The sequence below is a fragment of the Ostrinia nubilalis genome, chromosome 15 (genome assembly GCF_963855985.1).
Source record: "Ostrinia nubilalis chromosome 15, ilOstNubi1.1, whole genome shotgun sequence".
NCBI classification, from domain to species: Eukaryota; Metazoa; Arthropoda; class Insecta; order Lepidoptera; family Crambidae; genus Ostrinia; species Ostrinia nubilalis.
In genome coordinates, this window is record NC_087102.1 from 15,600,209 (window position 1) to 15,621,399 (window position 21,191).

The 21,191-nt window shown below is 35.2% G+C and overlaps 1 protein-coding gene across 1 annotated transcript in view; it reads left to right on the plus strand.

Moving 5' to 3' along the window:
* LOC135078747 (protein Dok-7-like) overlaps positions 1-20,506 on the plus strand; it is a 480,894-nt gene extending 460,388 nt beyond the window's left edge. Inside the window, exon 3 of the mRNA XM_063973305.1 lies at positions 20,127-20,506. Within this exon, the coding sequence (XP_063829375.1) occupies positions 20,127-20,506 (380 nt within the window). The remainder of the gene's footprint in view (positions 1-20,126) is intronic.
* The last annotated feature ends 685 nt before the right edge of the window (positions 20,507-21,191 follow it).

The following is a 21,191-nucleotide window of genomic DNA, read 5'->3' on the forward strand; positions in this document are numbered from 1 at the left end:
TTTATGTAAAAATCAAAGTGAAGTGGCATGATTGTATAATTTACGCTACGATCCTGACACATGTTGTGTTAAAATGAAAATATAAATTTATGACATACTAGCTTTTGTCGTCATAAATCCTAATGTTATTCTGGGTTATAAAAAAGAATACTGTAAAGTTTCATCAAAATCCGTTCAGTAGTTTTTGCCGAAAAGAATAACAGACATCCATACAGACATCCAGACATCCAGACATCCAGACATTCAAACTTTCGCATTTATAATATTAGTAGGATAAAGTTTTCTTATAAGATTCCTAACTATATTTTTAATGACAAGTAATACTACAGTTCATGGCACATATTTTTATAAACCGCCATGAAATGAAATTAAATGAAATGATATAGTTTATTCAGTACCTTTAAGTATAGCTTGCTTTGCTAACATGATATTTATATTACATTTAAAACATATCTAACTTATCGATCATATCCCATTAGCTCCAAAGCACCGGCCCTAGCTGGTGTATCAGCGCGCGATATGATCCCCACCGCGCATAATCGGATCGGCGCGTATTATTTGCCTAAGATAAACCGTGCGCTGCGCGATATAGTGGGGTCGCCACGCGCAAGGGATAGTTTTGGAATTATTACAATAAGTAATTTAAAAATGTATGTTTTATTGGTAAATTAGAATTTCATAGCGCACTAAGCTAGCCTGAATCTTGACCTTCACTGGTTGGGTTTTTACTGGCGGTCAAGCTGCAGATCGTGGCTAAACAGGAGTCGCAGCGGTGAAAAAGAAAGGTGGGAATAGTCCCGTTAGCTTCTTCTTTACTGGATGTACAATATTGTATATTTTATATCGTGTGGTTATCGTTATACCCCATTGTGTCATACTCATAATCCTACTGTCAGACGTTGCGGGTCTCTCTCAATGCATCTAAGATGGCCTACAACGTCAGTTTAGGAGGTATTGATAGGTGTGGTTCTATAGTATAGTTTAATCGCAGCCTGATTTTTTTTACACACACACGATTTTTCCTAGACATGTGTGACCAACTGTCTTAAAAAAAAGTTCCGAGATTCTTATTGTTAGGATTAATCTTACGAGATAGGCACAGAGAAATAACTTCCCCTTTGCTATTAAAAAAATCTCATATAGACACATTATTTTACCTATCCCAAATCACTAAATCCAATGGTCACCATAGCTATCCCGCTCATGGGGTGCGCTGTTTTCGTAAGCGTTTGTGACGGATTAATCCCATTTAGCAGCTAACGGGTTCTAATGGCTCTTCATGGGAATCGTGACCTCGTTCGATCATATCGGCCATGGTGAGTGGCGGGAGTTATCTGGCGAAGGGTAGTTAGATGGCTATTGCATGGGATGGGGAAAGATGTAATGATATTTATGGTTTATATCATGTTAAATAGTTACCTACTTTGAACTTTCGATGGATTCATTCAAATAATTTATTCAGTGCTTAGGCTATTTCCAGGGCACTTATGTCTCAAATACATATAACTTGCTCTATCATCACTTAAAAAACATGTTTAATAAGTTTTAACAGTTAATTATTCATTAGAACCCATATTTTCCTTAATTGTACAAAGGCAAAGTACATAGTTACCGGTTTTTGACCTTTTGTGAAAAGTTAGACATCATGGAATTATCATGTTTTGTTCTGTCACTCCTCACTTTTGGATGACATGGGCTGGTGCTGAGAAGTCGTATCGGAAGAAACTCATATACAAATAAAATACATGACACAAGATAAATGACAAGTTTTTTTTTTTAAATTAAAGATATTACAGTGATTGTATGCGTAACAGAAAACTAAACATAACGATATTTCTATCGACAGGTCTCAGTTCACACATCCAAATCTAAAATCCAATCTACTACATTTCGTTTGAGCAGATTGTAAAAGTTCAATTTTTTCTCAAAGAGAACTTTTTATCCACTCTATTGGCCACAAATTCTGAACGCATTAACCAATGGTTTTCCAAGTCGATAATCTGTTATTTAGTTCTACTTTACTTTTCGCCTTCTTTGGCACCGAATTTGGCACACCAGTATCTTAAAACCCGACTTGTCGTACAGTCAACCGCTTTAACACATTTTTAAGTTTGGGTGTTATTGGAACAGTATAAGGGTGGTTTTTTAAGAGTTTTTTTGGTAGACTGTCTAGTGTCTAGTCTTTCTAGGGTTGGCGAGAGCCCAAATGCGGGTGCTCTCGGTACTAATAGCACGACATCATGGGCTGATCGAATTTGGAAAATTGTTGCCCCCAGCCCGTGCCAAGGAGATTAGTGCTGTCATCGTTTGGCTTCGGGTATTAATGGCGGTGTTAAACCCATGAAAACAACGATAGAAAATAGCTTGGAGCTCTATTCGCTGTCGCTGTAGTAATAAATTTTAAAGTAGTCGTCGCTTACATTTGACTTAAAGTCGGTACTACAAATTAAATACACTTTGTCTATGTAACGCATGATGAGTTTATAGTTACTTCCTTTTATATTGAGACTTTGAAAATATGCTTGATGAAAAGACAATCATAGGAGATAATATAAACTTCAAAACAATGAATAGTATTAAAACAAAAAGATACCTAATTTAGCATAAACTCTAAAGTTAACGCTGGTTATTGATGGTTTTCTTTCATTTGTAGGGACACACTGTATTCTGTTTACGGACGAAAATAATAATATGGTATATAAGCCTTGGAAAAAAAACTATTTGCATATGATATCAGATCTTGTATGATCAATTCTAATAGACAAGCTAGTTAAATGTAGAGGTATCGAGTTCTCAAATGGACACAGAGGCAAGCATAGTGTTAGAAGCCTTCTTAACAGATGCTTAGCTTTGTGTCGCTCCTTGGCCTTACGTACAGCGGTGGACTAGCCTTTGGCGTGCTATTGAGCCGCGCAAAACTGCACCCCCAACTGCTACGGTTTTCAAATGATGTTTCAAAATGACAAAGTAGTCTTGTCTTAGATCTGAGACAAAGCAGTTGACAGAGGTTGCACAGATATGAGACAAAGCATAGGAGAGGCTAGTACTAGTACTATTGTGTGACGTCATCATCACTGACAATGTCACTAACAAAAGTAGAAGAAACACAATAGCTCATCTGACTTTCGCACACATGCAAATCAATTACGCGCTCGCCCGACTGCGAAATTCGCTTTTTCAGCTCCGCCCAAAGCCTTTCGGAGACAAATTCATTTTTCATATTTAAGCCGCATATCATCCATCATGCGCGGCAATAATGAACAAATAGGATAACAAAGCAGCGATCAATCAGTGCGCAAACATTGCGAACAGCGGTGTTGCCAACTCCGCGAGCTCCCGGAATTCGGGGAGATTTATCGCCGAGTTCCAAGTTTGCTGAGTTCGGGATATGCGAACTTTCGAGGTGTGTGCTATGTGAACCTAATTAATGTGAAGTTCGACTGGAATGCATAGTTTGATGTTATCCTACACGTAAGTAAAACGAAAAAGATTGAGTCTTACTAACAACGATTGTTACTATAGTTTTGTAAATGATAAAAGTTATCCTTTTGCGAAAAATTAAGTCAAAATATTACAATCAATTTGAATCAGTGGTGCAATTTTTCGTCGATATTTGGACATCAAATATGATATTGCATCAAAAAGACATGCAATCAGCACATCTCCCACCAGCATATGCCCGTCAAATACAGGAACAAAAGAGTCCAACTCTGGCAACACCACGCGCTAATCGCCGCGATCTGTTTGAGCTATTTATTGCCCTAATCATGCACTCCGCTGGAAACATGAGGGCTTTTAATTATGTCTGCTTTAGCCCGATAATTAGTTTGGATATTATGTTTTGTTGCCATTTTATGTTACGAGTACGTTGTTATATTCAATAATCACTGCCTACAATGAAATGAAATCACATTTGCGAAGATTAAAGCCCGTATTCACAAATATTACTATGAGTTCTCACAGTGCGCGTGGACGCACAGGGTGACACACGAACCAATCACAGAGCTCTATTCAACGCTGTGCGTTCCATTTGCTGCTTCACTTAAGTAAGCATCGTTTGTGAATACGAGCGTAAGTCAATCTTTTCCACAACCATGTTTCAATAATTGGCCTTCAGGAGCGTGCAGGCAGGCCTTCAAGAAGTACCACCAAGGAAAATGCTGTTTCTAATTAACTTAACTTTGACATTAAACATGGCCACCACATTACTAGGCATTAATGGCTCTGCCTTTTTGTGCCTCATTTCTATCGTTCGAGACAAAGTCGATACTTTATGACAAAGGTATTTTCCATGCGATAAAAACCATGGATGCAATAGCCAGTTTTGTTCCTAAAATGATTTTCCAGTAGCAATTTTGACTGCAATTTCCCGATGGCTAATGGAACCTGATTACAATGACGGGCACTCAAACTGTTTAAGTTGCAATTACGCGAGTCTGTGTGCACTCGATTAACTTCAAATATAATTTGTTGCGTCAATTTCGTAATTAACTATTAGTTATAAACTAATTTTTTGACGTTCATTTGTTAAAACTAATTTGTAAAATGTGTAAGGATTTTATGATTATTGCAAGGAAATTCACAACGCTGATCTTATACCTACCTATATGTATGAAGATCCTATGAATATAAAACAGTGTGTTATTACATTACTTATGACTGTAAAACAATAGGAAATCGGCTTAAAAACGAAAATTTGCAACCGTAAAGCTAAAAGTAATACCAATACCTCGAGAGTCTGCTCAAATTCAAAACCGACAAATTTTGTATCAAACAGTAGGTCTCTATCTACATTTTCTACTTTGTTCTACAAAATTTCAAACTAATTGCTATCTTTCTTTTGAAAATGTTGAAAGAGTGAAATAAAAATACAATCCTTATTGCTAAATTCAAATAGATCACTGTTTTTGAATACCAAAATTTGAGAACAAACCCTAAACAAATGGTTTCAGGCACAAAGGCTGTCTCCAACCCTTTATTCCGATCCGATCCGATTGAACAATCGCAGCCGTTAATTAGTTATTCCACGATTGAGCGGCGCCTGTCGCGCGGGACAAATGACGACGCGGGGTATAGGGTGACAATAAAGCTACGAAAATCATTACAGATATTCAAATCTTCCTTTTTTTGAAAGTAGACAAGGTAGGCCTCAGTCCTAACCTTCCTTAGGACCTCTTTTACGATTTCCGAGTAAAGTTCTTAGTAGTTTCTGATAGCAAGTAAACGTAAGAAGTAGTTAACGTCAGTATTTGTCAGTGTCATGGTTTTGTTGTTACTCATGACTTAAAGGAACGCTACCTATACCCACAGATGGTGAACGAGGCCGTTTGTATATTTATCGGAATAATAAATTCAATATTGTTTCACTTGAGTCTCATGATTAGCATGCAGGCTCTTTTGCCACTAAGCCAGAGATGCTGAAGCCTTCATCTTGTATCTTGTAAGGTCTCGTATGTATTACTCTACTTTTTTATCTAGTTTTTGTCTTGATGAAATGAAATGACAATGTTATCACGGAGGAGCTTATAGTGCAGAAAAACATCTTGAAAATATTAGAAACATTTATTTTAGGTGTCTGCAAGTATCAATTCAAATAAATCTAGAAATTTAGAAATAAAAACTCAAGGAAGTCTCTCTAAGCCCATAAAACTCGGCTACCTTATTCGCCAGACGCCTACGCCAAATCATTTGTATTGTTGTCACAATTGTTTTATCGCGAAGGCAATAAAAGAAACATCGCTGCCTTCACAGTTTGCGGTTGAAGAATTCGCAATTTGGTTCATTGTAAATTTTCTCTTTTGGAAATTATGATTTGAAGGACAACCCTAGAATGATTGCGTTATTTTAAATATTCATTTTCAGCCCAAAGTAAATATAACGCTGAAATTGATTAGGCTTCATTAAATTCAAGAAGATTTCATTATTTCTGTAAAGTAGCGGCCACAACTATAATGGTGGTGGTTTGCATTTTTTTTTTTATCCACAACTAGTTAGACCGACTACGTTTCATGTATTTATTTTTATTCATCTATGACATTATTTTAAAAGATAGCATTTGAACGTTTTCAAGTTTTATTTCACATAATTATTACAATATCATAAAATAATAACACATTCATACTGATCATGTTGGCCGGGTTAAAAAGGTGAAAGTTATAATTATCACTCTTATAAACAGGAAACCTTTTAAAAACATAAAGCAAGCCATTGTTTTCTAAAATAACCAAAACATTTTCAATGGCTTCCAATCCGTACCCATTCCCAACTCCAAACCAACAACAAACATCCAAACGGGCAGTTCGGAGGCGTCTTTGCGGACCGCCGAACTGTGTCATTTAATTCTCTTTTTCCAAGCACCTGGAACCTGAACGGAGTTTCTTTGGGCGGTTTAATTTGACTGCCGATTCACAATTACAGGGAGGCAGCCCCTTTCAGCGTTCGGTGTCAAAGCTACACAAACCTACCACGGAACCCAATTTCCAAGTCAAAGGGGTGCGATCTTAAAACACGGGGCGAAATCCAAAGCTGCTTTCGGCCGGCGGCACATAAAGCGGCCCGTGCAAACGAGGTGATGGAGTAGGCACTCTGCGAGCGGCCCGCCGCGTCGGACGTCGCCCCGAATTTGTCAGTTTTGTAGCTTCCTAAAGCTAATGTATTCCCGAAGTTTGACAAAGCCGACTCATCGGGAAGTCTCCGAGGAAAAACGGGGCTCCTAATGGAAACAAGTTTAGAATTCGGCAATGGATTACCCGAGTACAGAGGACAATAAATATCGGTAAAGTAGACCCTTACCAGCTCGAATACCTTTATTGTAAGACAGTTTGAAGTATTCATTATGAAACTACCTAAGGACTTAAAATATTCACGGATGATAATACAGTCAATAAACAGCCACATTGCCTTTAGTAATATTCCCCGTGGGATAGATATTTATATGGATAATATTATAAATAGAAAATGGCCAAATACGAGTAGTTTTATCTAAAAATTGTAAGTTTAATAACACGGAATAGTATCGAGAAACCGCACCGTTATTTGCAAATCCAGGTCTCATTTCTATCCCCCAACACTTGGCATCCTATGACATTAATACGTTAACGTTTATTCATTACTTAGGGGTTGATTTTCATGGGAGATACGAATGCCCCTACTGTGTCGCACTTTATTATGCACAAGGTGACGCGGCCTGCGGATTACGCGATGGATTCCCGTAATTATTTGGCTGAATCAGTAAATAGATTAGCGAACGTGATGCGAATTTAACTCCCGCGTCGACTGGTCACTTCCAAAGGGTTGCCGGAACTAGGGCGTGGGTTTAACGCCAATAGCTTTACATAAACTGGCTATGCAATGTTACAATACTACCTACTCTGAAATAGAAAGACACGGGTCTTAACGCGACGTTTATTAATATAATTAGTGTCTCATTAATAAACAATGTAACTTATTAATAAACGTCGCGTTAAGACCCGTGTCTTTCTATTTTAGTTGAAATGGAACGCGAAAGTTTAAAATCTTATAATATTACTCTATGCTGTGAAGAATAACATTTTCAACGATAAAACATGGATAACTATACAATATTAATGATGTAACGTTGGTGTTGATGTAACCTCATATTTTATTTTCGTTATACCTACTAACCAAATGTCGGCCGTTTGGTGTAGTGGTTCGAAAGGGACTACTATTCCGGAGGTTTCGGGTTCGATTCCCGCACAGAACAAACATTTGTGTGCATGAACATATTTGTTTGTATTGGACTGGGTGTTTTCTATGTATAATATGTGGATGTATTTACAAAAAAAAAATGATTTAAGTATGTGTATATCTGTTGTCTAGTACCCATAGTACAAGCTTTGCTTAGTTTGGGACTAGAAGCGCAGTGTAAAAAAAAATCATATTTAAATTACGTCAGAGTCCTAAAGAAACATTTCAATGCTGCGTGAATAATATCGTTAATTGCTTAGGAAAGTGTAGAAATGTAAAAATTTTCACTTTTTATCTAAACATGTTCTTGGAAAAATGCTTTCACTGTAATATTTTTCTTTTCTTTTCTTTTAATTAGCAATTCTTTATTTGGATAAACAATTTCTAAAGCTTATAATTTAGCGTTTTCATTTTCGTTTGAAATAATAACTTTAAATTACTGTTTGCATTTATTTACAGTACAGTGTGCACCTAAACATCCAATTACCGTCTTTACCACCCAGTATCAAGGTTTAAAATTTGATTCAACCGAGTGTACCCACAACGCAGCGAATTTTCCAGCAATGGACTGGACCGCCAGAGGGCTCCACCTGTTTATACTCGTTCCACTCGTTCGCGAGTGTTTTAGAAACGTTAAGTTTTGTGTAAACTTCCACACACGAGCTGAAAAAGATAATTAACATTTACATTTGGGATTCTACGTTCGTAGACTAAGTTTTTTTTTTGCCAAGCGTGTAATGAAACGACGACGAAGTATGAAGCTGCTGTCTAAAATAAATTCTAGCAGTATTTATTTATTTATTTATAAATCTGCACCAACAGCAGAACACATAAGATATTCGCAATATAAATAAATTAACAGGATTTTAGTTTACATAAATGTTTGCCAATTAGAGGTACGAGTATACACAACAATTTCCAATACAAAAGTATGAATCTAGAAAGGTCACAAAAAAGTATCAATTTTATGTGGATTAACGTAATCCTACGATTAGTTACCTTGATTGAACCTACGTTCAATCTATTCATCAGTATTTTAAAGAAAACATTTGTTACTATTAGATGTCGAAATATTTATTACATCGTTTGTCTTAGTAATTATTTCTTTTAATGTTCTGTATTAAGTAACTCTTTGGTAAGTATTTGATTAAAAATCAAAGAGACTGTGCTTTAATTTGCGTAAATTATTCCACAAAATGTTATCAAACGTGAATGCTATCCAAAAGCTGCATTTCCTGGTTCCCGCCTGGATTTATTTTTATTAGTAAGTTAATGCGCGCGATCGGAAGCGTCCAATGCCTTCTAATTGGACCGAGATAATGTTGCAGATAGTCAGCGCCGAACACCACCACCCTTGCACAGCGTGGGTAAGAACAGATAACTCAAAAGTGGGACTATATTGTTGGCTGATTTCAAAAACGACACAAAGCTCTTAAAAATTTACCCCTCTCTACACATTTATTCCTAAAAGCTATTTGGTCAAAATTATAATTTTCTGGTCTTTGAATGTGTAGTGTAGAAAATAGCAAAGTTTCCTTGTAATACTTATAACATTTCAGATTCGATTGTTACAAGTTGTATTATAATAGAACATTGTTTTATCGAGTTACACTTTAATGCTAGGTTCTCATCCCTCATCAAGGTAATGTTAGAATTTGTAACATTGCAATATTATTATGATGTAGTGTTATGCTTGACTCTGTAACATCATTACATGCAAATGTGAGAGAGCACCTACATGTAGGATCTACGTTGCATGGGTGTATGATTCATAAGTATATTTTTATTAATTTCCCTGATTAATCTGAAAATTACATCCGTCGTTTGATCTCACTGCAGTTTCAAAGCTGCTTGCTTTCTTTAGGCTACGGCCGCCGTAGTCGGCGTTTATCTCAAAGGAGTACGTGAGGCGACTGCATTACGGTGATTGCAACTAATGCGGGGTAGATGCCAGGCTGCAGCGCCGCGGTATGTATACAGGGTGAAGGGACATTGGCGAAAACCTTCATGATTCATTCAGACGGTTTTTGGTACAAAAATCAATACTTCACTGTTTAGGATGATAATATTTATGTTGAGTCCAATTGCCAAATAAGAATATAAGGTCCATTTAAGCAGAGTCAGTTGACGAAAGACACAAGTCTTTCGTCAACTGACTCTGCTTACCAAACTTTGTACCAAATAAAAAACTACACCATTTTAAGACAGCTCAATAAAAATTGAGCTATCTTAAAATGGTGTAGTTTTTTATTCGGTACAAAGTTTATAAAACTGACTTATGCACTAATTACCTACAGTGCAAAAAATATCAGTAACGAACAGCAAACGAAGATTGTTCTGATATTACTCATTTATTATGGGCAGTATTCTCAATTTTCTCATTTAGGTTTTGCAAACATATCCCTTACAGCCTGTATATTATATCCCATCAAAAACAATACTTGTCAAAAAAACCAAGTCTCTCAACTCAGTTGTTCTACGGTAAAAAGTTGTGAGATCCATGTAATACCAAGTCCAGGCCAGGAAATCTTTAACGTTTTACATAAATTATTGACTTGGCCATCGCACTAAATAATTTAATTTACACGTGTTTTCATGCGATGACCAAGTCAATATATTTATGTAAAACGTTAAAGATTTCCTGGCCTGGACTTGGTATTACATGGATCTCACAACTTTTTACCGTAGAACAACTGAGTTGAGAGACTTGGTTTTTTTGACAAGTATTGTTTTTGATGGGATCTCATTTCTTTTTGTATTTTGTAGACAGCAGTTATGTATCTAGAAAACTGGACCGAAATTGAAAAATTTTGCTCGACTTGGCGGTTGCACTACCGTGCCCCCAAATATTTTAGTTTTTCCTTGATTCATACACCAAACACTACTTATATTCCAAATTTGAAGCTTCTAGGTCTGCTAGAAGTGCCTTAGAATTTTGATGATCGGTGAGTCAGTCAGTGAGTGACAAAATTAAGTAACTTTGACCCGTTATAATTCTTAAACTTCTGGTTCAAATTGAATGAAATTTTAAATATACCGTGTCTTTACAATGCCTGCATAGCTAATGAAAATTCAGCCTTCTAGTTTTATCCACAACGAAGTTACAGGCGGTCGAAAATGGCCTGAATTGCTTCGAGAAAAGGATGGTACGGCCGTGCCGCTTTTTTGCTCGACTTGGTGGGGGCACTGCCGTGCCCCCAGATGCCTACCTACACCCAATCCTCATCATTTTTACCAATTTCCATGTTATTTTTGGATTCCAAACGTGTCATAACAAATGGACGGTTTGAGTGATAAGGGTCCTTTTTTAATTCCAAGTATAGGACATCAGATTAAAAATGGGTTTCTGAAAAGAAGCATTGGAATTTGTAGGTAACTACTATGGGATTTTTCCAGACATAAGCGTACCTACATTTATAGCTCACAAGGTCAATCAAAATGTTGTTGTCTGTTATGTCAGAGAAAATGGGTAATAACCCTCTTTCTGGCGCAGTCGGGTAAAAAGAAAACCACTATGGATTTTTGGTGCGTTTGTGATTGGGAGAGTACTATACCTAGAGCTGCACTATGACAAAACAAGAATATATTAAAAAGTATTGATCAAATAATAACATTATTACATGGGATAGTTAATATTTTAGTCAAAATAATAATTACAATATGAAAACCGTAATAAATGGAATTTTTAAGTCAAATATAATATAAAATCATAATAAATTGAACAAAGGTTTAGAAAAACTGGTTTGGCTCCAAATCCAATTAGCACTATCCGTCCACTACAAACGCGTCTGAAAACTACTGAGCTGGCTTATTTTTAATAATTAGTTCTGAACTGTGACGTCACGGAGTTATTTAATTAGACTGAGACCGACGGAGTTTGGAGTTAGTTTTATTGAAATTCGGATTATTATGAGTTTCAAGAGTAGTATTTCTATGCTACAAGCTGAGCTAGAGCCAATTAAAAGTGTAGTATTATTCCGATAACATTTTAATGGCACTTGCGAATAATGAAATATTTATACTTTTATGTCACAAAATTGGTACATAAGGCGAACTTAATGCAAATGGGCAGATCTTCAGAATAAACAGAAAAAAACGAATATTGTTAATCTTCAAGAAAGTCATTAAAATTTCATTCTCCCTGAATACCCTACTGTGATAACCATTTTGGCGTCCAAAGTGGCCAGGATTCGATCCCGCTTTAAGCATTAACAACTGCTCGTGCCGAAACTGACACGTTAAGTCCATTAGGCACCTTTCGACACAGCATTCAGCTGATTCGATAGTCAGGTAGCTTAAATATCCAGACATAAAGTTAAATATTAAAGGTATCTATACTAATATTATAAAGCTGAAAAGTTTGTTTGTTTGTTTACTTGAACGCGCTAATCTCCGGAACTACTGGTCCGATTTGAAAAATTATTTCAGTGTTAGATAGTCCATTTATCGAGGAAGGCTATAGGCTATACAACATCACGCTACGCTCAATAGGAGCAGAGCAACAATGAAAAATGTTGCGAAAACGGATTTTCACACGTACGAAGTCGCGGGCCCAGCTAGTTCAGTTATAAAACAAAAGGTATACTAAAAATAACCAAAAAAATACTATAGTAGCATTATTATTATTTATGGGTTCCTTTGATTTAGGACAAAAGCAACATGAAAATAACTCTTGCCATAAATGTAGAGTTACTATTTTCAACCGACTTCAAAAAAGGAGGAGGTTCTCAATTCGACCCGTATGTTTTTTTTTATTTTAAAAATCTTCTTTACAAAATTCTAATTTGAAATTCAATCAGTGTACCTGTCAAACAAAATGATTTAACACTTTTTATAAAAATACACTCTAACAGACACCTACTTAATTAAGTCTTTGTATACCGACCGCTCTCACCGCCCACGTCGATTTTTTACGACCAGTTAAAATTACATAAACTCCTATTTGAAGCCAAAATGTCTGAGCTTTTTCCCTGTGGCTGAATCGCAAAATATTTTTATCTTATTACTTCACAAAATAGGTGCGAAGCTTTCTTCGATAACACAAAAATAAAAACGATCACGAAAAAATTCGCATCAACAATCCCAAAACAATATTTTATTATTTCCTCAATCTCTAAATCTCTGGTCATTCAAATATCTTAATTCCAATTATGTTTCCTTTATCTCTTATACTTTATTTGAGAGGACCTTTAAGTCTGAACAAGTCTCAAGAGATTAACCTACATCAAAAGTGAGTTTGTTTGTAATGTTTTCGAGCCCGGCGAGCGAACTTTCTATACATTTCCGAGGGCACATTTCGTTATTTTTCCGTTTTAACCTATATATGCCCAGAACTATTTAGGTCACAGATTTTTATGTAATTTGGTATATTTACTCTATATAGGCCCCTAATCATGAACCACGATGAGTTTTTGGATTTCAGTACTTGGAACTATTTTTTTTTCAGTTGGTCGAAAACGACCGCCTGGGCATATATGAGACTAGAATATAGATGTTCGTGGTATAATGTATTTTCAAATAATAGTCGTATTCCTCATAGAATTAGTTCACAAATTTGAACAGATTATAGCAAATAGTGTATAATAATCATATTTGGTTTATTTAGGAACTTGAATAATAATACAGTTAGTACAATTTAGGCTGAAAAACATTTTTCATGGAGATTTATACCTCACTTGTTGCATTTCTTTACGGTAATGTTTTTGCATACTGCATAATTTCTACGAATCTCACCGGTGAGGATCAAATGCTCAGCACCATACCACCTTACACTTAGTGGTATATTAGACGGCACTGGACGTGTTGAAGGTCTAGGCTGAGTTCAAGGAGCTCCATATTTTGGAAGCAAATTTCTAGCAATTTACCTTCGAAACTCCAGAGTTATTTTTGAAGGTGACATCAATCAACCATGTGAAAATACCATAAACCGTTTTTTTCCTTCTCATCAATAACTCTGCAATAATAGCAAGATCACTTGGAGCATCTGTAGACACTTTAGAGATTCGAAGGTAAATTGCTAGAAATATGCTTCTAACTAATGGATCTCCTCGAACTCAGCCTGGACCTTCAACACGCACAATGCCCTCTAAATATTACTAAAAGGCGGTATGTGTACTGAGTATTTGATCCTCATCGGTCAGATTCGTAGAAATTGTGCAGTATGCAAAAACAAACAAGTGTTTTGCAGCATTTCATGGCTAAACTGTACTAACTGTGTAATTATACAAGTTCCTAAATTAACCAAATATCATTATTTTACACTATTTGCTATAATTTGATGAAATTATAAACTAATTATATAAAAAACACGACTTTTATTTGAAATACTTTATACTATGAAAACCTACATTCTGGTCTCATATATGCCCATGCGGTCGTTTTCGACCAACAGAACTTTTGTAACAAATAACAAAGCACATATTTATATTTTCACAATACTTCTTACTTATTTACCTTAGAAATATATTAATTTCATTATTTCAATCGCAATAATCGTTCAAAACAGAATACATAAAACAATATTTACAGTTTTGTGAGACTGGGTGCACTAATTTCAACAACAAAAAAATATGTGAAGTTCAATGTCAAATTCGAAAAAAACTGAAGGCGAACGAACTTATTAACTGTTATATTTGACTGGGAAGTTCTTTCAAGATTATATTTAAGGCATTAAAACAGAAAACAAACGTACAGTTTTTTTTTAATTAGCATCGCAAGAGAACATGTACCATTGGGTCGTTTTCGTGCCTCTGGGCATATATGGGTTAAAAGTTTGTGATTTTCGTAAATGAACTTAGGGTACTTAGTATGTAATAATATTATGTATTGGCAAAATTTATTAGCAATTGATTTGCGGATATGGTTTGTGATAGGTCTTCAAATAACAAAATTACTAGGAGGTAGGTATCTGGCCATAAAAACAATGAAATTATTGACTTTCCATGACACATACTAAGTTAAAGTTGGGCTAAAGTGAAATCCATAAACCAACAAAATAAAAGTAAGTTGTTTTCCCTGTATTTGGAAATCCACGCCCTTTCATATATTTCATAACTTGATTTATACTGAACCCTGAGAAGTCTTTTCAACGCCTACCTGCTCCATACAACACATCACTAAAGAGCCGGTGTAGCCCGGAATTTCAATATAATATTTACGTGATGGCTCCTTCAAAGGAACCGGCATCGCTCGTCTTAATATCAGAACTTCGTATTTGCGTGTGTTTGCTTTGGCTCTAGTTCAATGTAAAGGTTGGGACACATTGGGATACTCATTTGTAACAAACATTTAGCTGGAAAATTGACACTCTTTTGATTACATCAAGTGAGAATTTTAAGCAATAATCATATGCTCAGTATTTTCGCGTATCCATTCGTCATTAAAATCTGTGTTCATTCCAGATACATGGATCACAATCCTTAGAAATGAAAAACATAAGTTTTCGAGGAGATCCATTTTGTATTCAATTTAATAAATTCAAATAACACACAGATTAACACGACTTTAATAAAATTCATGAGTCGATTGTGTTAGCAATAACGTTTGTACGTAACATAACATAAAATCAAATCTCGTTTTTGTGTATTTTTCAAATAAAAAATCAATGTTCAAATGTATACGCACCTTAGCAAGTGCGCAGGTGTATACAGAATTGACATTTCGATAGGTACTTAATTACAATTTGTAGTATTGGAATCGAAACATGGTAGAGTTATTAAGCCTCACGTAAGTCAAAGGAAATAAGAAGATACGAGTAAGTATAGAAGGTATTAGATAGACTAACTTAAAATGATGGTGAAGTAGATAAACTGGTAGAGAATGCTTTAGTGCATTAAGTTCGCCTTAAGTACAAATTTATTTTGGCATTAAAGTTTAAATAAATAAATAAAAAGTTATATTAAATCGACCTTAAACTATAAATTATTCATAACAAAATATCAAAAAACATCTGTAAAATCTAAACTAAAAAAATATATTTTGGTTACTGCTTACACAAATGAGTGACTTGCGAACTGGAGGTTTACTACTAAATACTATGGTTACCTATAAGAAACAAAATCTTGTGTTAATTAAACAAACTATTTTGTAGGGAGTTAAACCTGATTTGGTTATACAGGGTGGAATTTTGTAATGCCACCTGGAGGGAAAGTACTCTTAATATTGTAGATAGAAAAATGTTCTCAAAGAAAACATTCCTTTGTTTTTAAAAGAAATAGAACTGCATTCAAAGATTTCCAAAAATTTGCTTGCCACACCCGGGAATCGAACCAACTAAAATGTGTTAAAAATTACATCCTGTATTTTTATTACATCGATCGTTAGGGTTAAGCATAAGAATGAAATCTCTCTAACATACTTGATAAATCAAATGAAAAGAAAACCATGAAATCTTAAATTATTTTTATTATGTTACAAAAAAAATTATGGTATGGTAGTGAATTTTCGAAAAATTTTCGAAAATCTTTGAATGCAGTTCTCCTTTTTTTCAAAAATAAAGGAATGTTTCCTTTGAGAATATTTTTCTATCTACAATACAGTGTGAGTCACGTTAAAGTGTACATATGAAAATAGATGAAACTATACCTATTTTTATCGACAAAAAAGTGGTCAAAAATATTTTGAGATATTTTTTTAATTTTTTATAGAATTTTTTTTCTTCCAATTACTTATTGTAAAGAAAACGTAATAACTTTTAAACTAAGCGGTATATCCTGATAAAATAAAAACAGTAATAATGCTAAATAACAGGCAATACTAAAAAAAATACATAAAATACACAAAAAAGGCCATCAAATAATAAAAAATGGTACTTTTTGAAAAAAATTGCTTTTAAATTCGAGTTTTTTTGGTTATTTGATAAATTTCTCCAAAAAATGCCCGTATAACAGGTGGTTATTATTACTTTGTATTATTCTCTATCGTATTATCTTTGTAAAACCAAAAATCGCATGTCTCTATCCCTATCACAACATTTGCTATGATCGTTTGAACAAAGGCCTGCCACAACATTATTCTCCGTTACAGGTAGAGACAATTTTAATTTTAACTAAAATGCTTATTTTACTTCGAAATCTTTTGTTTTTATTTGAAATCTAAATTGTTTTTATCGATATTACAAATCTAGAGCCATTTTCAGTTTCGTTGTTAACGAAGCGTTGAATGGCGCGCCCGGAGAGGCTTAGTTCAAACGATCATTGCAAACATTGTGATAGGGATAGAGACATGCGATTTTTGGTTTTACGAAGGTAATACGATGGAGAATAATACAAAGTAATAAAAACCACCGGATATAGGGGCATTTTTTGGAGAAATTTATCAAATAACCAAAAAAAACACGAATTTAAAAGCAAAATTTTTTCAAAAAGTATCATTTTTTATTATTTGTTGGCCTTTTTTGTGTATTTTATGTGTTTTTTTAGTATCGCCTGTTATTTAGCATTATTACCGTTTTTATTTTATCAGGATATACCACTTAGTTTAAAAGTTATTACGTTTTCTTTACAAAAAGTAATTGGAAGAAAAAAAATTCTATAAAAAATTTAAAAAAATCTCTAAAATTTTTTTACCTCTTTTTTGTCGATAAAGATAGGTCTAGTTTCATCTATTTTCATATGTACACTTTAACGTGACTCACACTGTATTAAGAGTACATTCCCTCCAGGTGGCATTACAAAATTCCAACCTGTATAGGTTCACACTCAGTTCGCTAGTCACTCATTTGTGTTCGCAGTAACAAAACATTTTTTTCAGTGTAGGCGTTGAGAAACAACAAACGATATTGACCTCCTCACGCCCACAACACGATCAAACACACTCTCAATTCAACATCACAAAAAAGCAATCGAATCATCTGTCCGAGTTATCTTTTTCCCGGATCACAAGAACCATTTTTTATTGCGATCCGACGCGTCATGCTTGGATCGCAGCGTCATTCCGTAATAAAGATATTAGACGCACAGTGGAAGGAAGTTGAGAAAATTCACTTGCTTATTGTGCCAATTGTGCCAAAAATTCCAATTTATAATCCACTAGCGACCCGCCGCGACTTTGCACGGGTGCTAAGTATACATTTTGTAAACCTTCCTCTTGATCACTCTATAAAAAAAACGCATTAATCCGTTGCGTAGATTTAAAGATTTAAGCATAATAAGGACAGAGAAGCAGAAAAGCTACTTTCTTTTACTATGTAGTGATTAATTAATAGGTAAATGACTCCAGTATACCTACTTTGCTGAGCTCATGAAGACAATTTGCGCCAGAATGGCGTACCTACGAATTCGGAACCTGCAACTGCCTGTGAATGTAGTTTGGTCTAGATTCCCTATGTTATTAGTAAAGTAAATTGACAGGTATTTACTGAGATAACATACTCTATGTTAGACTCTATTATCCCTTACTATTGCACTGACTCAATTTCAAATTATGTAAAGATAAGAACTGTCGTACTAAATGCACGTGTCCAATATTTTTAAATCGCATGAAAATACTGAATTTTTGGTTCATTCAATAACGCGAAGAAAAATATTAATAAGATTTTTTCTTTCATTACTACGGTCTAGTCGCAATGAATTTTGTTATTTAAAATAGCATTTTTTGAATTATGTTACCAATTTTTATCATCATAGTGATATCATTCGATAAAGTACGCAGAATTTTTTACGTACGCACTAGAACGTTTTAAAATCTAAAGTGAAAGCCGTTCCGTGTTGCGTGTAGTTTATGGCGCGTCCCGCGGGGGCTTCGTGAATATTCACGAGCTTCACGCAAAAATAACATCGAGACTTAATTTTAATATTAAAATATTAAAAATAGCGCCAGAGTTAACTTAAAATTTTGATAAATTGCACAACCCTTGGAATATTCTCGTAACTAGGTAGATAAAGTTTTGTCATTAAACATTTGTACACATAGACTTTGGATGTCGAAAAAGACAGTTTTTCAGATATGATCCCCTGTTTCTTATAATATTACTCTCTTTTCAATGTAAGAAATGATCAAAATGATGCAACGAAAAATATATTTAAAATCGTTTTAATATTCTCCAATTAGGATTTTCAGCACTGACACGTAATTAAAGGAATGTTTTATCTCGTTCTTTTTACATCAATCTTTTTAGCAATTTCTCGTCCGTTAACATTTAGCCCTCTTTCATCACAAAGCAAAGCGTTCATTTCCGAAGCGAAACGGTTTCTAATTAATCTGTAAAGGTCATTAAATGTAAGTAATAGACCCGATTCGAGGCACATTCAATCATACAAGAAAAGGCCAAGAGAGGTCGGGTGGCTTCTAAGGGTTTTATAATGATAAAGTTATTTTTAACTTCAATTGATTCGAATCTCTCTGATTTGAAGATGTTTCCTGTAGCTCCCATTCAGTAATCGGTTAGTCTTGCTTCTGAATAATAAACACGGATAAAACTGAAAGCAATTTGGGATCAGTGAAAAAATTTACAAAACGTTTTTAACCGACTTCAAAAAAGGAATGTATAATGTATTTAGGCATGTTCTCTACACACACATAAATAGGTTACCTTTGAGTTTGCTAAATGATGACGAGTAAAAAAATCTTGAGTGATATATCTGCAAATAAATGGAATCTAATTAATCAATCGACTGTAAATATTTTTGTTACTTTTATGCACCTACCTACATATCTTACTTGTTGCATTCGTATTCCATTTTCAAAATTGACTTGACCATGACCTATATCCAACGTTACCCAGTTACCTTACGGGATCCTAAAAATGTAATAAGTAACGATACATCACCCCAATTACAGGGAGGGGGGTTCAATTAGGAGGTCGAAGGTCCTCCGCCTCCGAAACTTAGTTAAGCCGAGTGCTGGATCGAGTTCTTTTCACTTAGCGTCGTGTTTTGTAAGAAGTCGACGGCTTAAGTTGTGCTTTGGCGTGGTATTAAAATTTATGGCTTTGGCTAAACTGGGGGTTAGAGTACGCGTCTAGACTTAGTGGAATAGTATGTACTACATTATACACATACCTAAGGGATTTTAAGAAAGCGTGTTGAACTAAGCTAAAGTACGTAATTTAGTGGACAAAAAGTCCAGCTTAAACATTTTGCGGCCAACGGGAATCCATTTAGGTTTATCTAATAATTAGTGTGTAAGTGCTTTGAAAAGGGCCTATACTGAATAAACTATTCCATTTCAATAAATACTGCTATGAGTGACTGTGACAGATATTTTGAAAGTACCTAGTTAAACCGTTATAGAAGAGCTTCGCTAGCTTGAATGGCGATAAAATCAATATTGGTTCTATTTTATGTTAAAGATATCAATGTCGAGGGCATGACCATAACGTATTATTATTTTTATAAATACCACTGAATTTTGAAAGATCATCAATCTAATAAAATACTTGTCTCTTCTGCATAAACTAACCCTTATTCCCATTGTTTCAGATTGCCTCCACCTGCAGCTCTATCGAGACCCCAAAGACCGCTACAAAAAGGGACAAACGAAAGCCTCTCTCTCGCTCCAACACTTCCTCGGCTTCGAGTCCGGGTTCACTCTCGACAAGGAGTCGAACACAATCGCCATCATCTGCCAAGACGTCACCGTCGTCTTGGCGTTCGAGACGAGAGAGAGGCTGATTTCTTGGCAGGTCAAAGTGGGGGGGCAGCTGGGGTCGTCGAAAGAGTTCCTGGTGATGGTTGGGGGGGCGTCTAAGAAGCTGCCGGCTGGACCGGCGCGATTGCATCTGCAGGGGAGGAGATTCGCTCTGACAAGCGGAGTGCCGCCGCGTTTATTGGGACTGTGGGAGATAGCCCATTTGAGGTGAGAAGTCATTTGCCTTATTTATAGCTAAGTAATTCCTTATCTAAGGCTCAGTTTTTTTATTCGTAGTTAAAATAACCAATAGGATGGTTTTACGGATGTCAAATGACAAGTGGTTAAATATCAGACAAAAATATTTTTCGAACAATGGTAGGTAATTTGACTTTAAGTACATTTTTAACTTTGACAATTAGGTATTTTAACTATGAATAAAAAAACTGGGCCTAAGTGTAAGCTTAAAATGCAAATAACATAAAATATGCAACATAACAAAAACACGCCATCGAAACTATTTGAATACAACACAACACCAAGTTGTTCCAAATCTGAAAAGAAACCGTTTTATGTGCCGCAGTGCATTATCGCCGCACAGTTGGCACCGGCGACCGCAGCGCAAAATAGCGGCAAGACAAAATGGCGGCAAGACAAAATGGCGGCGCGCCGGAAGTCGGGGCCGTTATGTTGCGCCAGCGACCAGACTGTATAAAACAGTTTTATGGACGATCTGAGAATGATCGGGGTTTATTGTCCCTTCTATAACTCGTACGAACATGTGGTTTTACTTCTATTTTTATTATTTCAGCGTTGGATGAATCACATATAAATTTTAAAATTTATTGTACCTAGATGTCATAAAAGTAACTTTATGGGAACAAAAGAAGATCGCTCAGCTGATATCTTTGAAATTT